We start from the raw sequence: 22,016 nt of genomic DNA on the forward strand, positions 1-22,016 counted from the left end.
ATGAGTACAATGGTTTCTAAAACGCTCACGTCCCTACGATAAGAAATTAATTAACAGTTGACCCCTTTTTCTCGATTACTTTCTTTAGCCTTATGTGGAGAAAACGCCTACCTGTGACAGACTTTTTCAAGCATTTGCTAAAGAGGGAAACAAGTCAGAGTTTAATAACTATTTCTTGCAAACTTTTAGTTGCCTTCATGAAGTCATACCTCCTGCAGACTGACTGGTCCAGTCAGTAAAGGGAGGCAAAGCTAAATGATAGTTTAAATCATCAGCAAACCATGTTTGTTGATTCAAGAAACATCATTTTATTTATGTAGCCAGGAATGATTTGTCTATACAAGTCTTGATGTGTCGATTTTATGAAAGAACAAGAGAAAAGCGAGCAATGGGGTCTGTATTCATTTACTTAACCATTTAGGATGGTTTGTCTTCTGCAATGTTGAAAAAACGACACAATTATTTACCCGTTTTACAAGACAATCTCTTTTTTTTTTACGATGCTCGACAATACATATTTTCCTCTGAACTGAAGTGTTTGCCAGTGAAAACCTTTCACCCAAACGTTTTAATAGTTATGTGGATTTCAAGTGGTTAATTGTGACCACTTTAAATGGGATGGTATAGACACAATGGATCATTTTCCTCTTTATCTTTCATAAACTTTATGCTTGAGACCCGGAGAGACGCTACGTTATCGGTTACAAAAATAAAGTTGTGTAATCTGAATGCAGCGCATATTAATCGCTGATTTCCCAGATTGTGTTTTACGCTGCTTTTTGGTCCGAATGTGGAGCAGCAAAATATGCCATTGAGCATTTGGCGCATGCATTCATGAATCATACATATTTCCTGGACCATATACTGTCAGAGGTTATTACCATTGTCCCACAAGCTTCCCTCTTAAGTCATTGCTCACCAGTCAGTCTGTTGTTTCTACTCATGTAATTCTTTACCTTCGTGTCCATTTGGAATTTTCAGATATTTATATTCTCCATCAGCCCCTTACTCTAACTACAATCACTATTGTGTTAACAAACATCATCGTCCATGGAGACTTTTCACAGACTATCACTCTGCAAACCATCATGAAAAACCAAGATTGGTCAAAAGTACTTGATCAACGAAGATTCTCGCAATGAAGTCTTAAAAGCCTTGTGCCAAAGTACACAAAACATTTTACAGATACCTGCAACACAATTAAATTCATGCTAAAGACTGGCACCAAAGGGTTTATTATAAAATCTTAGTTATTGTTTTTTAGTAATATTCACAGTTGGAATTCTGATATTGTGCAAAACAAACTGAGCATTCTTCCAGCCTCTGTAGCTCCTCTGTTCGCTGATTAAAAAAAGACAGAGGTCCACTGAAAGAAAATGACGACGAACTAAACAAATCTGTTTCTGTTCAGGGAATTCCTCCAAGCATGACGCTCTCACTGCAAGGCAAGAGTGGGGGTCCAGGGACGTGGGGGGTGCAGACAAAAAAAAAGGGGGCGAGCTTCATAGGAAACCACATTGAGCTTCAGAGCACAAAGCAGGAAGAGGCGATAAACAGGCTGTTGCTTTTCCGCTTGCCTGCGCCCTCTGAATCCCACCGTCTTTCAACCGGCCTCACATTAGCATCTGTTTAGCATCTGCGTTGATGTAGCTGATGAAAACAACCCAACTATCACATCACTGACTGCCTCTTACACGGAAACAGTCGGCCTGGAAACAGAAACAGACGCTTGGAGGTTATCGCCATGTGTTGGGACTTCCTAAGGAAAGACACCTTTAGACAAGAAAACAGTTGAATTGAATCTGGCACCAAGTGATTGTTAGAAATTGTATATTTAAATATCCAAACTATTATCCTGCAGTTTTTGGATTCTACTGAAATGTTAAGGCCTCTGTCCACCGTGGTCCACATACTGTTCACACATAAACCCGATAAGTCCTATACAAGTTTATATGATCAGGAAGTGCAAAAATACCCAAGAATATCCTAAAATACCAATAACAATATAACTTTAAATGCATGGTAATGTTATGAAACCAAGAATAAGTGTTTCAACAAATTGAAATTCAACAGGGAAAATGGCCCCAGCTCTTATTGGTAGAACTTGAGGGGTTCCCCGTTATAGTGTCATAGTCTCCTGAACAATTATACTTTTTTGAATCTGAGAAAGGACATGCCACGTGAGTGAATATGTTCTATGTGCTTGATTGAGTTCATATCAGATGTTTCTTTAGGTCAAATAGTGACAACAAATTATGCATTTTTAGAATTATCTGCATAGTTGCGTTACTATACAGTTGGCATCTGATAAATCAAATGACGACATCCTGTTACAGACTGTTTTTTTTTTAAATAAATCAAAGTGTGATTTAAAACAGTCCTCTGACGTTATTGAGTGTGATATCGAGGCTCTTATTCAGAGGTGACAACGTTTTTGCACCATGGAGTGGTTTCAATATATGGATTATTTACACAGACCAGCCTTATGATTAAAACTGCAAAAGCAAAATGGCACGATGAGCAAAAATCAGAAGGTAGTGCAGAAAAAATACATCTCACTATAACGCTGTATCATCAGGACTAAAGGCAGGTTTCTCAAAACAACATTTTTCCATAAAGGATTATTTCTTGAAAGAAACCTGGTCAAAACAAGTTTCATAATGTTTCACGAGTCACAAGATAATAAAAGACATTTCAGAATGAATAGATTAACTCATTTTATTTGCCGCTTAATCCCTTATGGGGGCCACGGAGGGAGCAACCCCAGTTTCATCGGGGAAGAGGCGGGGGACACCCTGGACAGGACGGGCTGTTAAAAGGCACACAAAGACACTCATACCTACGGACAATTTACCCAAATTCCCAATCAGCCTCTGTATGTTTTTGGACTGAGTAAACCCACACAACACGGGGAGAACATATAAACTCACAGAAAGGTCGCAAGTTGGCTTCCTCCCGACCTGGAAGCGAATGCGAAGGCGATCGCGCTAACCACTGCGCCGGGTGCGCCCAGAATGAATATGAAGAAACCTAAATAAATTATATTTTCTGTGCAGCCAAACAATAAATACTGGGCCTTGCCCGGGTAGTTGGGGACCACTGCCCTAAATTATTATTAAGCATGAGTGTGTCTGTCTTTAGCCGTCTGTGACCTTTAAAGTGTGGATTTGAGCCTCTTTATAGTCCATTAAAAGGAAGTCTATAATAATCAGTGAGTGTTTCTGTACTTGGAATTAATATGCGAAGACAGAAAGTTGTTGCAGCACAAGAGACGGTTAATTGTTCCCGTCATAGACGATGAATGACATAATTGGCTCTGGCTGTAAACACAAGCGAGAAAACAACACACATCACGAACAACGTGAACGTAATAAACAGTTACAGTGATTATGATCGCTGGTTTTTATTACCAACTAGATTAAATTCTCTCCACTAAGCGACCCGTCTTCTCCCGGCGGAGCAGCGTAACGACCCTGGACGGCATCGCCTCTCTCGGACTAAATTAGCTCGAATTAGTTCGGGGACTTGAGAGCCGTAATGATTTGATATCAGAGCCATCTTGAATGTTGTGAGGCTCAAAGCAGGGAAAAGGTCAGAGCGCCTCGCTGTGTGTATTTGGGCATGTCTTTTCAAGCGGTCAGTAAATATTGTGTCAGCGCTCCAGAAGTGACGCCACAGACAGCTCAATGAGCGTTCAATTAGAGGGGCCCCGACACAGGCGCGGGGACAATGCGACCACTGTGAGTCTGGAGACTCGGACACAGATTCATTTGTCGAGACTATTGGATTAAATCCACTTTTATTGACTTCAATAACCAACTGTTGTCTAGTTGACACAGGGGCCACCTTTCAAAATAATAAAAAACTTTTCAGTATTATTTGTGCATCTACAAGGCTTCATGGTTTAGGGTTGGGCATTTGAATTTTGTCAGGGGCCACATTATACACAGCACCTGTTGTTAGGGACCGTCCCAAGCCAAAACAGAGGAGTGGAGAGCCAATATGTTATTGAAAAACTAAGAAAAAACAAATACAAAAAAACAAGTTAATGAGAAAAAAAAAGCTAATTGAATCTAACTATGCCAATAAAATATTTTTAAACCTTAATAAATAATTTTTCTTTAATTATTTCAGGGGCAAGAATATTCACTAAAAATGGCAAAGAATTGAAATCGAAAGTTGTATTCAGAGTAAATACAATAATAAATCAAAAGTTAAAATGTTAGCTCTTAACATAATTTACATGTTCTACTCATATCATGAGGGTTGCGTAAATACAGTTAGAGGCCCCCAAGCCACATAAATCCGGGCAACTCACATGACTATAAAATAACAAATTGAAAATTGAAACTGAGATAGTTGTGACACTTGATCGGAGTAAAAGTCCATCTCAAAATGCCCCCCTACACCCCCCAACGTTGCTTGAATAAAAATGGCCTCTTCTTTTATTCCCTGGTGCGATCAGCTGCCAAAACAAACCGGCGCAGCGATGAGCGTAATAAATATGATCGATGGGATATCTCGTGCTGCTGACCTCACACCACGCGCTGAGTCCAGGGAGCAGGTGCCGCTCAGATTTACAGCCCCCCCGTTTACAAACAAGCGGCGTCTCAGAGGCCCCCTGCTGCTCGCTGGGGTCCTGGAGACGTGGGCGATGGCTCAACTTAATGTGCAACATGACTTTGCATGAATCATATCAGCACCAATAAAAGCAACAATCATTTCACAAATCACGGGGGCTGACTTTTATTGGGCTCATTTCTAGCGAGCACGGAGGAGTCTGTTTGCTCATGAGGACTAATTGATCTGCAAGTCTGTGCTGGAGGTGAAGATTATATATGACAGGAAGAGATGAGTGATGAAGGAAAAGGAAAGTTTTGAGAGACAGACATTGCTCTTCATTATATTTTGCATGACTCATCACCTTTCCTCTGTATCACTCTTCCATGTTATGTACATGCTTATTTATTATTTTCATCTGCAGCTTTTTTATTTTTGTTGCTTCTCATCTTATAATTATTTTTATTTCAGCTCAGTATGAGCAGAATATGTTCTCAAAAGGTTCACTGCGGTAGCCTTTTATGACAAGCCTTCTTGTGTGTACTATTAATGGATTGATGAGGCCTTGTGAAACAGCATCACCTGTATCATGATACACTATGATACATTTTGAAAGGTTACTAAAAGGCACTCTCAGTTTCTTAATCCAGCCAGATCTTATCAAAAAAGTAGATCAGGGGCAAATATTATGAAGTAGAGAATGGCCTTTCAAAATGAAGACACTGTATCATGATACAGTTGTTGCTGTATCATGAGGCCTTATCAACACATAACTAGTGTGTGCCCATGACTAACCACGTCAGCTACAAGTGAGTTTCACGGATTTCCTACCCAACCATCACTGGCTCCCCTCTTTCTCTTCTCTGTTTAAAGACCAAGAATTACTTGTCACTTTCTTTACAATTGATTTAGAGCTACAAAAGGTGTCCAAGCCAGATGTTGGCCCTGAATTCAAATATTCAACACAAATCAGAAAAAATGATCAGGATATAAAAAATGCCAGCGATTACTCATTTATTTGTAAGCTTCGATTAAAAACCCAAAAATCCAAACTTTAAAATTAGGCCCATCAACAATATGGGACAACAAGCACTTGTAATATGGTTGGCCTGTTGGACTCTACAGTTGTGTGACAGAGCCTTACTCATTTGCTGCATCATAATCCATGTTTTTAATACTTTTATTATTATACTTTTCATGTGGTTAAAAATGTTTCTGTTGATTTAATTTATCTTTAATAAACATGCTGATTTTATCACTCTGCAATAGCTGTTGTGAATAATCAATTTATATTTATAAGGGTTTAACTTGGTTTGTAAATCTGCAAAAAACTAATGTTAACAAACAAAAAAACAACCTTTGTTACTGAATCTTACATGCTATTTTGCTGAGAGATGATGATGTCAGCAATATCATATTTTCAGGCATTAAAAAGTGACATTGGAGGCTTTTTAAATATCAAACCTTTAGCAAAGTAAAGCATATTTTATCAGCTCTGCATTATCATGCCCAAAGGTCAACATCCACTTTTAAAAATTGAAGCCAATGGTGAAGTGGAAAAAAATTGAGGCAGCCGGCAGAAAGACCAGAATTCATGTACACAACCATGAGAAACCCCAACAAAAACTAACTTTGATACCAATATATAACATATTTAGAGACTGGTTCACTACCAGCAGACACTGTCAGGGTTTTTTCTCTTTCGATTATATTTCAGTTAATCCATTTCTTTTGAATTTTCATAGTTAGGGTTGTGGGTGACTCAACTAACAAGTGATCAACCACAGCTTAATTTCTCATATCAAAACTGTATCTACACATTGCACACACATAGGGCTTTACTCCTCATCCAGCCAGCTGTAATAATGTTTGACCAATCACAGCAGAGTGTGTGTGGTTATGGTAAACACAATTTTAGCTCCAGAAAAACGAAGTGTTTTCAGTGGGCGGGGCTTAAGAACATTTTCTAATGTAACTATTTCAATGAAACAAGAGTTTTGTACAAACACATACTGATGAGAACAATAGATCTATAAAAGAAACACTCAAATCAACACATTAGTTGCACTTTGATATCAACTATAATAGATTAATTTTGCTTCATCTAGTTGAGAGGGGAAACTTTTTCAGCTATTTGCTTTTTGCTGCAGCGAAAATGTGGCCAAATTACTGAAAAAATCTGAACATTATAATTAAATCCTGGCAGACTCTCATCGTTCCAACCACACTGACGTATCTTGACCACATAAAACGCCAAAGGAAAAGCTAATCGACTCATTTGGGGGGATGTTACTACGCTAAACTGTGCGGACGAGAGAGATGAAACGAGATTGGACACAGAAAAAAAAACACACTCCGACCGGCCTCAGTGGAGAGCATGCATTAGTGTTCGTAACTAATCACATCAGCGGAGCAGTCGAGGAAATGAGTGCTGCAGAACTGAGGATAATGTGGAAGAAACTGCAAATGGATCACGAAACACTTCCTCTGCTTCCTGTTTCGTGACGAGTGGGTAAAGGATTGACACTTGGCTGAGTGCTGGGTTACATATGTTGGGGTGATACGTTGAAGGAAATTGGTTTTCAGGGAGGGAGAGTCAAGACCACCACAGCAGGACAGTAATGAGTTCCAAGAGAAGTTGTTATATCTTCTCCCAGCGAAGCTGACGATGTCGCGTCTCTAGTTTTTAGTGCCTCAGCAGAGTTTCTCTTCCAAGTCATTTCTCCTATATCAATCCACATGTGCCTCATGACACGTCAGAAACACCTTGACAAATGTTGACCTTCATCTACACTCCAGGCTTGTATTTTTTTCTGATTGCTTTGAACTTCAGTACTCAGTGCTTTTGCTGATGATGTGCTGACCTGTTGTGAGGTGAGGGAGAGGTGGATGAGAAGCTGTCAATAGAAGACAGATCACAGGTGACTGAGAGCATTAAGCTAGGCAAAGAAGAGAATGAAGGTCAATAAAATACAACTGGATTTTAAACGTTCCTCCAATGTCTAGTTAAGATCCCATCTTGTGAAAGTCTTGTTTTTTCAGCTCATTTCCTTCATGCTCTGTGCCATTTAATTTTGGGGAAAAATTAATTTAAATATGTAAAAGAAATTTGTATTTTTTTTTTCCACTGTTTAAATTTTGTTCAGAGAGTTGACTAGTTGGACAACTGTAAAAGGAGAGACAGCAGTAGAGTAAAACTGGTGTGGGCAGAAAACCATTCATGGATGTGCTGATTGAAGAAAAAGTAAAATATTTTCTTCCACTTTGTAAACTATTGAAATAATAAGTAGAAAAAAAAGAAGAAAATAATGATGGATGACATTACACTTCCTTTATGATAAATAAGCCATGTGTGAAAATTGTTTTTGCATGTGCATCAGGATTGAGCTTTTTTTTTTAGGTTATTTGTTTTTTCTTGATGTGACTGTCAGATCCACCTTTGCTTCCAGGACTTGGTCATAGTTCTGATTGTACAATACAATAATAATAATGATCTAAAAAATGTTTTATATGTTTGCTTTTAGAAAAATCTGAACTTTTACTCAAAACCAACTTCTAAGACATAATACTTTTTTTTTTTAACCTAAAACCACTCGTCTCCTTTTTAATTCCCAGAAGCCCATGGAATCTTCCCTGTACTGGTTTTGGGTATTTTGGTAAGCTTGAAAGTTATCATTGTAAGTAATCATCTTGTGTAGAAAAAAAGAAAAAGAGGTTATCATATTACAAGTTTTGTCTTCCAGCTCAGTTCTCGTGGTCATAAAGCGTGCAGCTGCTATGTTGAGTAAGTTTGCATCATGCAACTCAGGCATGTATCTAGGTCTGAAATCAGCTTTCACCCCCTGACACGCTTCTTATGTTCAGAACTTCATCCCAAAAATGTCATTATGGAGCTTTTATTGCTGGGGATTGATTTAGAGGCTGTCATTAACCTGCCTGGTTTACGGAGAAAGTCCTTTTGGACTCCGGGTTCGTAGTAAGAGTGCCAAAGTCAACTTTGGAGTAAAATTAGATGGAAAGAAAAACAGAATTCGGTCACAAGATGTTTTGATTTCAACAGTGCTTTCCAAAAAGTAGTCGAGTAATGGATTCTTTTTCTGTTGAATTATTACTTTAACTGCCAAAAATATGCTTGAATATTTTTTACTACTAATGTACTTGCTGTCCACAATCTAATGAAAGTTATTAGCTGTGACTTTTGAACATGGTGATGGATGTGATAGTTAGAGAGGGAAACAAAGAAAACTTGATATAAAACAGTCCACTTTCAAAAGTTAGGATTCCAGGCCTAGAGGGATAAGACTTGCTCAGAGAAGTATGAGCGATATAGATGGTGACCAAAAAGATAAAACAAGGAGATGAAAGGAAGGAGAAGACCGAAGACCCCCTAGTGTGGGTGTCTGCTGACGAGATGGAAAAGCAGCACTGAGATAAAATAGTTGGACCTAAAAGTGGAGTAAGAAAAAGTGTAAAAGACTCCATTACTGCCATAGCATCATATATGGTCCCCTCCACTGCTCTTCAAAAATTGCAATATGTCCCAAACTCTGCCACCACCCTCGCGAAAACACATCACACCCATCCTCCGTCAACTTCAGCTTCGTGTAAAGCAACGAACACACTTCAATATCCTTTTCACCACCTACAACTGTCATCATCAGAACCAAATATTGCACTGTAAGGGACGGAGCTTTTGCCATCCCCACACTACATTATACTACCATCTTTCAAAAATCACCTCAAAACACATATTTCTAATACCACCTACAACTTCTTTTGATTGTTGTCTTGTTTTGTGTTCCTTAGTAGCTCTTTCTGTTTGTGTGTGATCTTCATTTTTAGTTAATGTAAAGCGTCTTTGTGTTATTTGAAAAACAATTTATTATTATTATTTAAAGTTGAGGACAATAAAAGTGAGGAGAGGCTGACTTGTAGAGCGTCATAGAGAAGTGGGGTACTCGAGTTGCACTGTGTAGGGTCTTTAAACAGCACCATTGCAGTCATGCAGACTTGAGAGGCAAAACAAATCTAATGCCACGCTTGGCTGTCAGAAATGTTGATACAAATCTTCCAGGGTCACCTTGACACTGACACAATATAGGGATAATGTTCACTTGTTTTGCTAATACGCCACTGTACCTTGTGCTACCTGCGTTTAGCTTGCTGCTCAATCAATGTTGCTTTTTTTACTATTAGCATTTACAGAGGCAAGCAAAGTGTAACATGCTAATGTATTTCAAACTTGTTTTCCCTTGTTTAAATATGATCCCAGGTATTCGAAGAATTAGAAATACACATGGCTTTGGCATCTTCATCTTAATTTTGTAATATCAATACAAAATATTTACAATTTATGATAATAATACCTGTTACATTTGAGGCAAATTGTGATTTAACTTATATTCTGTTTTTGACTTTGCATTAACTTAAAATTTGATTTTCCGTTTTATATCCATTCAAGTACATCAATACTGAGTATTGAATATTTGGTTTTGATTTGGAGTTTGAATTTTAAGTATTTTTACAACCATAATGTTTATCCAGCAATGGATACAATATCTAATTATCTATTGATGTCTGGTATTGTTCCTGCATGAATCATTTGAAAATAAATGAGAGTAATCTGTCTTTTTAATGTGAACAGCAACAGATACTTGTGAGTCCGAATTGTTGTGATGTTTGGAACTGAGACGAGTTGAGACAATATTATGACTCGACAATTGTGAAATTACAGATTACAGCATCTGTTTGGCACTGTCACTGTCACACAATTAAACTCCAGATGCAACAATTTTAATCTGCTAATTGGTTTCAATGCGAAAACATCCCTAACTCACATGACACCTCAGAGGAAATGGTCGCTGGCGTCACTTCGCTGCCAGATTGGCCTGAAATGAGGTGTTGAACGGGCTTTTAACCTGCTAACAGCTGAGAGTGTCGGCAAAGCTGAGCAGCGTCACTGACATAATGTGCTAACTACTGAAGTCACACATGGATCATGAACATTTACTGTGATGATCCTTCAGGGGTTTATTAAGTCACACCTGCGTTCATCTGGAAGAACAGAAACTGCTGAGTCAGACCTCAGACCAGTGTGTGGTAAAAGAAACCACAATTTGATGGTTTTGAATTCTCACTCTGAAGCACGAGAGGCTTAAGAGAGAAAGGTGAAATACCATACTTAGTGTGCTCTAGACGGGTGTTTAAGGGTTGCTCAAATATTGGATTTGGAAAATCTTTCTAATATAGGAGGATATAAATTTTACTGGATGTTATTTTTTTCCTTGGAGTAACCCCGGCTAACATTGTGATACACAAGCTAGGACAGCAAGTCTAAAACTCCATTTGAATATTCATTCAATTTTTGCAGAATGAAGGTTAGTTTGGTGCATTAATAGCTTCAGACAATTAAATCAGATTCAGGATCAAAAAACTTTTGTTGTAAACACAGCACTGGAATTTGTTGTGTTGGCATAACTGACTATAAAAATTAAATATTATGAGTGAAATATAAAGAGATTAATGAATTGACGTAATACAAACATTTACTGAATCACTAACAGTCAACTAAACAAAGAACAGAACATAGTGTGTGATTCTTTTTTTTATAACAATCTTGATCCTAATGTATAATAATAGAAATCTTTTGAATTGTTTAATGAGATAAAAAGATACTTTAATACAGAGAAATCCGTCCAGGCTGTTGCGGTTGCTAAGCTCTGGAACGATCTTCTTCTCCCCGTGCTTGATGGATCTACTGACTCCTTCAAGAAGCATCTTAAGACCTTTTTAATTGTGCAGGATTTTTCCTAATCTTCTGGGACTTTATCTCTATGTTGTCTTGGCCATTAAGAGTTTTTAAATCTGTATGTATTTTTAAATGTGTATTGTTTTTGATTGTTAAAGCGCTTTGTGACCCTGGTCTAGAAAGGAGCTTTACATATAACTGTTACTTACTTACTTACTTAATTACTTACATATAACATGTGAAATCAATAGAATTACAGTCCATCATTATTGTTTATCGCAAACTTTATTCTGATGAGAGCTAGACATAAATGCTTCTATTGACGGACATTAGACTAAAATGTTTGGACTTTTAGTCAAATTAAAATGATACAGACTAAAGAAGAGTATGGATGTGACTGAAAAGAATATAATAACAAAGAAAGACTTTGCTCCTTCTTGATTTTGGTAGTCTCTTGGTCTTCAATAAGGAGGTCTTAGTAGTCACATTGTAAACATTGTAAACATCCCCTTGTGCTCTTGTGTTAGACACTAGTTATCTTGATTCTCCTGCTGCTCGTGTTCAAGCTGTGCATGTTTGAAGTGAAACACGTGTGCGATGCTCAGAATCTTCTTTGGTTCTAAGCGATAAACTAATTTTCTCCGCAGCTCTCCTCCCCAGCCTCGGCTCTGTCCTGGCATCACCCCCTTTGCTCGGGAAAGTTAGTAAAAAAAAAAGTGTATTGCGGGAGTCTGAACATCTTTTCTTCTCGGAAAAGGACGGCGGAGGAACCTTCACTGTCTCTTTATTTTCCTAACCTGACTAATGGAGCAGCGCTTTAAACTCGCTTTCCTTTGTGATCTGTGACAGATGCAGCCGAAGCTGTCGGAGGAGAGGGAGGATACTCGCGCTGATCTGCTCTAAGAAGTCACGCTCATCCTTTCAAGTCCGTGCAGAAGCACCAAAGGCTCTTGTGTGTGTCTGTGTACTTGCCAAGCATCGGCGAGCTAAGTGAAAGTGCGAGAGCCGCTATAATCCAGCAACTTCACACGGGTCAGTCTCATTCATTATGAATGAGAATTTCTGTGCTGAAGCTCTTTGATATCAGGAAACAATTTGGAGTTGGCGGAGAGTCCGTGTCTTCAGGGTGCTATAAAAACACACTTTTAATCTATTGCATACTTCGGGTCAGCATGTGGTTGCTTATTAAATTTGCAGTGGTATTAATCCCAGGTGAGCTCTAAGATACCAGCTTGTCATTGGAGGAGACTTCTCCACATGTTTTGAGTTTCTAAAGAAGAAAATGAGGTTCGAACATTGTATCTTTGCGGTCCATTATCTCGGAGGTCACGAGGGAGAGGATGACTACAACATACCACGGAGCTTAGTCGGTGTCGAGTGTGATTACACGTTATGAGACGGTGCCACATGAGCTCATGTATTAATTCAATGAGGACTTAGATGAGCTGAGGTGAACCGTGAGTTGTGGCACGGCTGGAATGTTCACTGAGTGATATCGACAAGTCTGATTCTTCAAGATGCCAAGAACAAGAGACCTACAGTCAGACATGTTTCCATCTTAACAACAGCTCACATCGCAAATGGAAATCAAATACAGTGTAAATGGAATCTCAGATTCTGGCAATACTGATGCTTGAATACTAAGTTTACTTTAGGCATAAGCTTATTTTCTGTTGCGATCGGCTGTAGAAGCTTCATGAAACAATGTATTATATATCAAATATTGTTTTTGTGTTTTCTTTTAATACCAAATGTATGGCTCACAGCGACAGTAAAATTCGAAAAATCTAGTAGAAGAACTCACATTTCCCGATTCTTAAAACTCTTCACTGGCTTCCAGTTTCTTTCATGATCAATTTTAAAATTCTGGTTCTTACTTTCAGAGCTATTCATGGTCAGGCTCATCCTTACATCACTGATCTTATCCAGCCTTACACCCCAGCTCGGGCTCTGAGGTCTGTGGATCAGAATCTACTGATGGTTCCTTGCACACGGTTCAGGACCAGAGGAGAGAAATCCTTCCAGGCTGTTGCTCCTAAGCTTTGGAACGATCTTCCTCTCTCTCTGTGTTTGATGGATCTACTGACTCCTTTAAGAAACATCTTAAGAAGTTTCTATTTGTTCAGGCTTTTCCTTGATTTTCTGGAACTCCTGTTGTGTTATCAGTTTTATCTTGCCCTTTAAAAAGTATATACTTTAATGAATATTGTTTTGATTGTTTAAGCGCTTTGTGACTCTGGTCTGGAAAAGCGCTATACAAATAAAAATTACTTACTTACTTACTTACTAAATACTTACATACAACATGTGAAATCAATAGTTACAGTCTATCATTATTGTTTATTGCAACCTTTATTCCGACTTGAATTGGTGTAGCTGTGTGATTTTGGATAGAGGATGAACAAGGGCAAAAGGTGACCTTATAAGATACTTTTTACATTTCCCTCTTTTCTCTTCACTGAGAATTCAAAGCAAAAAGCTCAGTAAGTGCTTCATCAAAAAACAAAGATTAGTCCTTAGCTTCAGGCGTTTACAGGAAGTAAACATTTGCACAGCTTTCTTCCTACTTAGCTTCTCTTGTGTGTCAAATTTGTATGAAAAAATCTTATGCTTAAACTTTTTTTCAATATTAAATGCAAACACGATTATGAAACAAGTATTATATTACTTTTCTTTGTAATGCATTATACGACAATAGTAATGCATTAAGTAAGATATTTACCACTGATTGCTATTAATATCATTATATAACACTTTAAATAAACTTGTTATTTGCTGTTGATCTAACAATTGCCCCTTTTATCGATTTATTTTAAGAATATATACATTGAGTAATTCTGTATATATAGGGTAGGGTTGTCTAAATGGAATTCAATATCAATATTGTAATAATTGGTGGCTAATTGAATTGTTTTTATAATATACAAATGTTTCCGTCACCATCAACTCAAAACATAAACTCATAAAACAAGAGTCACTTTGTTTAAACTTACACTAACATACTTCCCTATCATGTATAAAACGCCCTTTTGTCTGTATCAAACTTTTTAATTTCCAGATGTTGAAATGTTTCATCTGCTTGCTAACATTCATCAGCACAAGACTAGTTTTACATCAGGAAATGGGGCAATTATATAACAACAAATGTTTGTTTGCAACATGAACCAAATGAACCAGAACATTACGGTTTGAGTCAAAAAGCTGGTCGTATTAAAACTGGTATACATCTGAACAAAGTTAAATTCAGTCTCAGAAATGTTTGGCTCACTGAGCGAGCAGACTGATCGATGGGGAAACATTAGCCTTCTTCAGAGTCACTGTCTGGCCAGGTTTATTCTTTAGTTCTTTTGCACTGACAGCATAAATCCAGCCAATTGTGGACAAGCTTTTGGACCTGTACCGTCCAGATTTATCATTCTGAAACCCTACAAGAGTACAAAGTGTTCTATAAGTGGCAGCAGAAAACGGTCCGGTTGAGTTTTGCACAGAGCGCAGGACATCACAGCGTGAATGTAAGACAGCATCGGAGCAGTACCTGTGTAGGAGTTGTCATCCTCGTGCGGAGTGTCGAGCGCCGGTGTCGGCCCCTGGCTGGCCCCGTCCTGAGCGACTCCCATCTCTGTCAACAATAACACCACAGGGACTGAGTACTGGGACGCATCGAGCCCACGTTCAACCTCCAGCCCTGAGCATCCCTGACGCTGGATTCTCACCAACGCCCAGAGAAGTATCAGCATCAGTCTACGTGGACACAACTCCAGCATCTCTGAGGACCAGTTTAGATTATAATCCAGTGTGAGGTGCGATCGAATGTGCAGAGATGCACTTGTACCCCCAGGCTCAGCAGGAGGTTGTCCTGTTGTCGTTGAGTGCAAGTGTAAAAGAGGGGGATCTGTAGCGATAAGTGGTTGCGCCCCAAAGGGAGGACATGGGCAGGGCAGTAAAAGGGGGATGAGAGCGCCCTCGCTCATGATTGACAACTCTCCGCGGTCACACTCTAGGATGCAAATACAAGGATGCACCATTAATGGGTAATCAGCTTCTTTTGATCCAGACTAGTTGAAGTGAGGGCGGGTCGGTGGCACAGAGGCCCCCGATAAAGACACTCTGAGGCGGGACAGCTGTGCCCGGGCGGAGTCTGCATGTGAAATAAATTAAAGTCAGTCATGCCGGGGTCTCTTTGTAGGCCAATGACGGGGTTAATTTGAGCAGGGTGGAGGGGCGGGGGAGGCAATCTTAATCAGAGAGCGTCCGTCCCCTTTAGCTGGCCGAGCGACAATCTGTCGGAAGTATCCGTTTCCTCAATGAGATCTGGCATCACCTCTGATGAAATGGCAGACGGTCAGACAGCATCCTTCATTGTTGAGCACTTGAGATCACCCGAGTGTGAATGAGAGGACGACCCAACATTCTCTCTTCCCTCCCAACATTAAAGACAACAGATGAGAGACCTTCCATTCAGGCACTTTCAACTGGGTCAGAAAATGTAATTGCAGCTGTCAATCAGGAAGGAAGAGGGAGTGAGGAACTCCTCTTACTGATGGAATAATTTACTTTAACAACTTTGAAAACATTGCAGACTGCTACATTCACGTCTTGTTGATAATACCGAAAAAATATTAGATAGCACTTAGCAGCTAGAAAACTTTTTGATGCTTTCACATAATTTTGTTTGTTCTGTAAAATTTAGAATATTAGTCAAAAAGTGCAAAACCTGCTTTGACCAACAGTAATTTAAAACATACTAGCTTAGCTGTTAGCTTTAACATCAAATATATGTTTCTTAGTTTCAAGGATGAGTGGTTATACACAATATTAACACTATACACTATACAATTGATAACTATTTTTAGCTGATATAGTTTAAGGAAACTAAACTATTTAAATGAATATCTAAAATATTAGCAGTTGTTTTTCAAGATAATATAATGACACAAGGTATAGTTTGTTGGCCTCTACCTTTAATAATTTTTATATACCAGCTCTAAATACATATTTATATGACTAGCTGATTGAATTAATTTAGTTTATATAGTAAGAAATTAAATGTAAATAACACTAAAGAAGAAAACTAATATGAAAAAACTAGCTAAATGTTATATTTAGCTAGTTTTTATAAATATTAATAACACGTAACAAAAACATTTTCTCATCAAAAAGATGACTAAATTTCAATTGCAACATCCAATTTCGTTTTTAATTTACATGTAAAAAAAGATTAAAGGTTCTGGATTTTATGGATTAAATATGCTACACCTAAGACACAATTTCTGGTCAAAGAGTGTGTTTTTAAAAAATGCTAATAATTAGCTGAACTACTAGCTGGTCTTTTAACTTCAATATGAGCATAATTTCAATTAGAGATGCTAAAAATGTTATTTGTCAAATAAAAGAGATGAAATATTGTATTGGACGTAGTTAAAACATGATCAGAGATTTAAAACGTGATATTAAGAACAGTTATTACAATATGTGTTTCACTGTAAGAAGAAAAAGAAACACCACAAGAAATGCACATGAGTGAAAGCGTAAAGGGACACATCAGATGACATGAAAACATGGACGACACAATGAAACATCAATGAAAGCAGTTGTGAGGACTGTCTGACATTCGCAGCAGGACACCTTGAACCATGGCTGGCTCCCTCTCACACTCAAATAGATCAATACTCAAACAAAAAAAACATTTGGCACCTACTGAGTTGAGATCTCAGTTGGAGAGAGAAAAATCATCACAGCAGTACATGTGGCATCTCTGAATATATTGTGTATGACAAAACGATCAAAGACAAAAATGTCTCGTAACTTCATCCCCTGAAGTCATTCTTAACATGGATACGATTGTGGATTCATGAAACTTAACCCTAGACCAAACACCGTATTTGATAAACCAGGTAAAAATACAAGGACATACTGTATATATAGTATATTTGAGAATATTAAACAATGTTTACAAGATCATGTATCAAGATATAGCTCCAGTGACACCTTTGTACATATCATGATCAAAATAAAATATGAACTCAAGACATTTCAGACTCGTTGTGTGTTTTAATGAAATTGTAAAATCAGAATCTATCTATAGAGTCTTCTCCACTGCACCAGTACTGAAGAGAAACTGTCCTCACACGGACTCCATGATTCCCGAGGAGTTTTCATTCAGAGGTCCAATTATCCACCGCTACAGAGCTTATTCAGAGGCGGGGCCCCCAGCTGCCCCTCATGTACCAGGATTCAAAGTCAAGACCTCAGCTTCGACGTTGCCCCGACAAGGATCTCGACTAATTATCGGGGCACATGTGCTGATAAGTGACTGCTTAGCAAAAGACACAGAAACCGCCCCAATTATCCCTCCTCCACACCCGACCCCCAGTCGTGACCCCTCGAGATGCCCTCTGGCTCCAAAACAAAGTCTTCTTTCTGGGCTCTGTTTTCAAACTGAACCCTTACGTACCAGGTCGTCACAGATTCGTAACATGTTTGTTGACACTATCAGAACAAATCTGACATAAACGTCCCTTGAAGCTGTTTAGCTTGACACATGCTTGGAGGTTCTAATAGGTCGGAATAAAGAAGCAGGAGACTTATCAAGTCTTGTATCGGCAGCAGCGACACTCTCCTGGCAGGCTGCTCCAGTGATGGATGGACTTCAAACGACGAGTGCGGGAGTCAGACTTTTTTTCTTTTTTTTTTCTTCAGGGTGAGACACTTTTTATTTCACAGCTCAATGAGAAAGGCAGTTTATAATTCTTCAAGAACACCTCAAGCAGACGTCATCTGTTTACTTTCATCCATAGTAGTGAAGGAGAAAATGCAAATTAAAGCTTCAATCATGACCTAGATTTTGCTTCCATTCTTAGTCCAACATTTAGAGGAGCATCGATCTGAAGCTCTTCAAATGTTTCTGTTACCACAGTAAAATACTGTTGCTGGATTAACAAAAGCAATTTTTAAACATAATATAATATTTCAAGTGTATTTCAATCATATTCAGGTTTCTCTTGTGAAAGAATTATTGATGAACAGGTCTTTTTATCTGGTTATCTGGCTTTATTAAGGTTAAATAAAAATATATACATATTGTTCTAATTTGAATTCATAATTTTTTATGATTAAAACAATCACTTAATATTTCTTACGTATTATAGAAAAAGAAAAGCTTCATGGGTCATTGTTATTATTAATAGTATTTTTTTTTGTTGTATTTTAAATCATTTAAATGAAAAAAAAATATCTTTAAAGTGATAATACATAATAATCAAAATGTCATATTTAAAATTGGATAATAAAAAATATAGCAATTCAATCATATGTTATAATTTATTTATTAGATTACGTCTTTATTTAATGTAACTTATAACAATATCATTTCAAGCATATTTCTATATTACAAATATATAAATCATGACATTTCTTTAAAAAAAAAACTGTTTTATTGTATATTCATTAATTGATTAAGTCAACTCTTAATTGACTCATTTAAAAAAAAAAAAAAACAGTCCACCAATACTTCAGAAAGTGAAAAGCAGTTACTGAGTTTGATTAAATCATACCAGCCCTCTGACGTCCAAGATTATGCATTGATAAATAAATGACTCATATCTCCAGTGTTCACACTTGGTATCAGGTCCACAGACAATGCGGCAAATAAACAGATCTCAAGGTTCTTCGCGACATTATGTTCAAGACGATGTGTTGTAACTGAAAAAAACGTCAGCGACAGGTGGAGAAAATCTCTGATCAAAGCCTCTGACACTTAACTGAACCGAGTAAACACAAAAGTCCTGAGGCCTGGAGTGACACATGTTTGAATGACTCGGTTGATTTCGCGCTCAATAAAAGCTCAAATGTCAAGTTTAAAATATGTTTTCAATGTTCTCAGCGAGTGATTTGCAATGCAAGATCAACACCGGGATCATTCCGGGACAGATTGTGTTGACTGTCGTCAAGAAAGTATTGTGTTATCAAGTCGACACAAGCTGTGAGAGTCTGTCACCGTGGCAACAGATGACGGTTGTGGTTCTGCTACGTGACGTGTGGTTGAAACTGAAACCATAATCAAAAATTAATTAAGAGACTTGAGCAAAAGCAAAGCGTTTGAGAAATATTAAAGAGATTCAGTATATATTTAATTTGGTGTTTGATAATAAGCGTGTAACTATGTAACAGTGGCTCAGTGCTGATGGTAACAATACAAACTCTAGAAAAGCATTTGATTTCATGACTACTTATCATGGGTCATATTTTAAAAGAACATTCCATACTATTGTTAGCCAATATAATGGAATGTCAAAATCATGAGTTGGTTCATTCTGGCCCAAAGTAGAAGCAGAGATCAAAGGAGTAGAAATAAGAATCCGAGTGTTTTGCATTTCAAGCCGCCCTGAGACACTTGAAAATTCAATCAATATGCTAATGTTGCAGATTCCTTTCAGGAAAAAAACTGCAGCGAAATTCAGCAAACAATTTTGTTACTCAGGTGTAGAAGAATAATAAAATTTGAAGGGTTACATTCTTGATAGAACCATTGTCGCGGGGCTATCAGGGCAGCTGTTGAATGTCTCTATCAATCAGATACATCATTCCTCAGAGCAGGAAAACACAAAAGACAGCTGTGTTAACAATACATTTTCTCCTGCCTAGTCTCTTAATGTTGTGGAAGTTTGGTCGGGGTCTATCCCAGATACCTGGATGGTGAGGGCGAGAGCATTTTAACTTTATAGCTCCTCAATCCATCACTGACTGGAGTGCCCAGAGGAAACCCATGCAAGCGTGGGCTGAAGGTACCAACTCCATACAGAGAGGACAGCAACACACTGAAAGCTAGTAAGCTAGTTATTTAACAGGACAGCAATGTTTTTGCTAATGGCTACATTAACACAAAAATGTATATACAGTAAAGGCCAAAAGTTTGGACACAGCCTTTCATTCAACATGTTTTTTATTTTAACAAGTTTTTAGAACGTAAAATATGACTGAAGGCACCAAAACTATGAATAAATACATGTGGAATTCTATACACAAAAAAACATTTGAAATAACTAATTACTTCTTTGCAGACCCTTATCTTTTCTTGGTGAATTTAAGAGGCTGAAATTGTTTTTACTTCACACTTATGTCTCGTCTGGGTTGACTTTATGGATTTTCTTGACTTTCTAATGGAGTTGGGTCCATCAGTTATGTTGTGTATAAGTCAGGTTGAAACATGGCCTACAGCCCTAATGGACAACAATTAATTTAACGACCACAACCAGCTAAAGGAAGAGAAACGAGTGGACATCGATACTTTGAGAAACAAAGGTAAGACAGACCAGAAAATTACAAACATTTTGAACTTTAAGTTTGTCCAAACATTTGGCCTGTACTGTACATGTCTATATAAATAGACTGTGATGTTGAAGGAAAGCAGTGTGCCCGGATATATATTATTTAATTGCTTAAAAGTTGTCATAAAATAAAAGACTTCAAAGAACAAACAATAAAAAAAAAAGTCTTAGGAATTAAGGAAAGATGACGAGGAACTACCACACAAATAGTATGACCACAGTGTATTCAGCTAATGCTTTTAAATGGCGTGTGGAGGCTGTTTAGAGCCATCGAACAAGTGATGAATGTTTACGGCTAAAGTGTTGGGGATATCCATGAACTAAGGAAGAACCGGCCCACCAGTGAGGTGTCGTCTGCTCCATGTTTGATGTGATGATAAGCAGCTTTCAGCTCCGCACCGACACACCTACTGAAGGCCTTTCTTCTCTCAAGCTGTGTTTTGGTCCAAACAGATGAACAAACAACAATCTCGAGCGCTGACACGCGATCATCGCCTCGTGCTTGAGCTACACAATCGCCGGGTTTTAGAGTCGAGAATGTGTGACGTGATTGTTTTTTGTCTCTACTAACAGTAATGTCGGCACCACAGCAGTCTAGTAAGGGGTCGAACTGATCCTTCTCTTTTTAAGAAACTTTAAAGTAAGATTTACTGTGTTAGTGTACTGTACGGCAATGATTATTGTCATTTCTGAGAGGATCATTTCAGCAGATGGTGCTGTTAAAACAAACATTTGCAGCAACATTGATGGGATGGGAGTTGATGGTCCCAGCATCTAATAACTGAGCATGATAACCTCCTTTTATTGGGTTTTAACTGCTTTGTATTAACACAAAATCAGAGGAGAGAGTTGGATTACCCATAATAGTCTTTAATCCTAGCCAGTGTGCACAACACTATAAAAAAAAGTATTTAAAATGTGGAACGCTTCACAACGAGTTCCAGAAAACAATATTTGAATGTTGTTTTTACCAGACGGAATGCGGCCAGCAACAAGAATAATGGCTATTCAACTTGTATACGGTCACGGCTTTCAAGGTTAAAGCCACAGGGTCAAAGGCCAAATGGAGGGATTAACCCGCGTTGCACGACTTCCATGTGTTCGCTGTGTCGGAAATATGCAACAGCTGCAGATAAGCTGGAGGACGAAAATGGACGGAGTGGCGGAGGGCAGACAGACGGCTCAGGTCAGACCACAACTCTTGTGCCACCAGTGACGGGAAGGATCAGAGCAGCTCGAAACATGAACTGTTTCTTTCAAATGAATGAGAAGGAATTGCTTTCTATTAAAAATGAAGAATGAAAAAAGAATATTATAATGTAAGAATAAAAAGGTAAAATGTAATTATAATAATGAAAATATACTAATACTCGTGCTTAAAG

At 38.1% G+C, this 22,016-nt stretch overlaps 1 protein-coding gene across 3 annotated transcripts in view; it reads right to left on the bottom strand.

The window, feature by feature from the left end:
- Positions 1-22,016, bottom strand: part of robo1 (roundabout, axon guidance receptor, homolog 1 (Drosophila)) — a 255,460-nt gene that overhangs the window by 147,933 nt on the left and 85,511 nt on the right. Inside the window, exon 3 of one of the 3 annotated variants that reach the window (XM_087795569.1) lies at positions 14,844-14,927. The exons of the other annotated variants lie outside the window; for them this stretch is intronic. Coding sequence (XP_087651695.1) covers positions 14,844-14,927 — 84 coding nt within the window. The remainder of the gene's footprint in view (positions 1-14,843; positions 14,928-22,016) is intronic. 3 annotated transcript variants of the gene reach the window in all.

The sequence above is a fragment of the Callionymus lyra genome, chromosome 7 (genome assembly GCF_982586985.1).
Source record: "Callionymus lyra chromosome 7, fCalLyr1.hap1.1, whole genome shotgun sequence".
Taxonomy (NCBI): domain Eukaryota; kingdom Metazoa; phylum Chordata; class Actinopteri; order Syngnathiformes; family Callionymidae; genus Callionymus; species Callionymus lyra.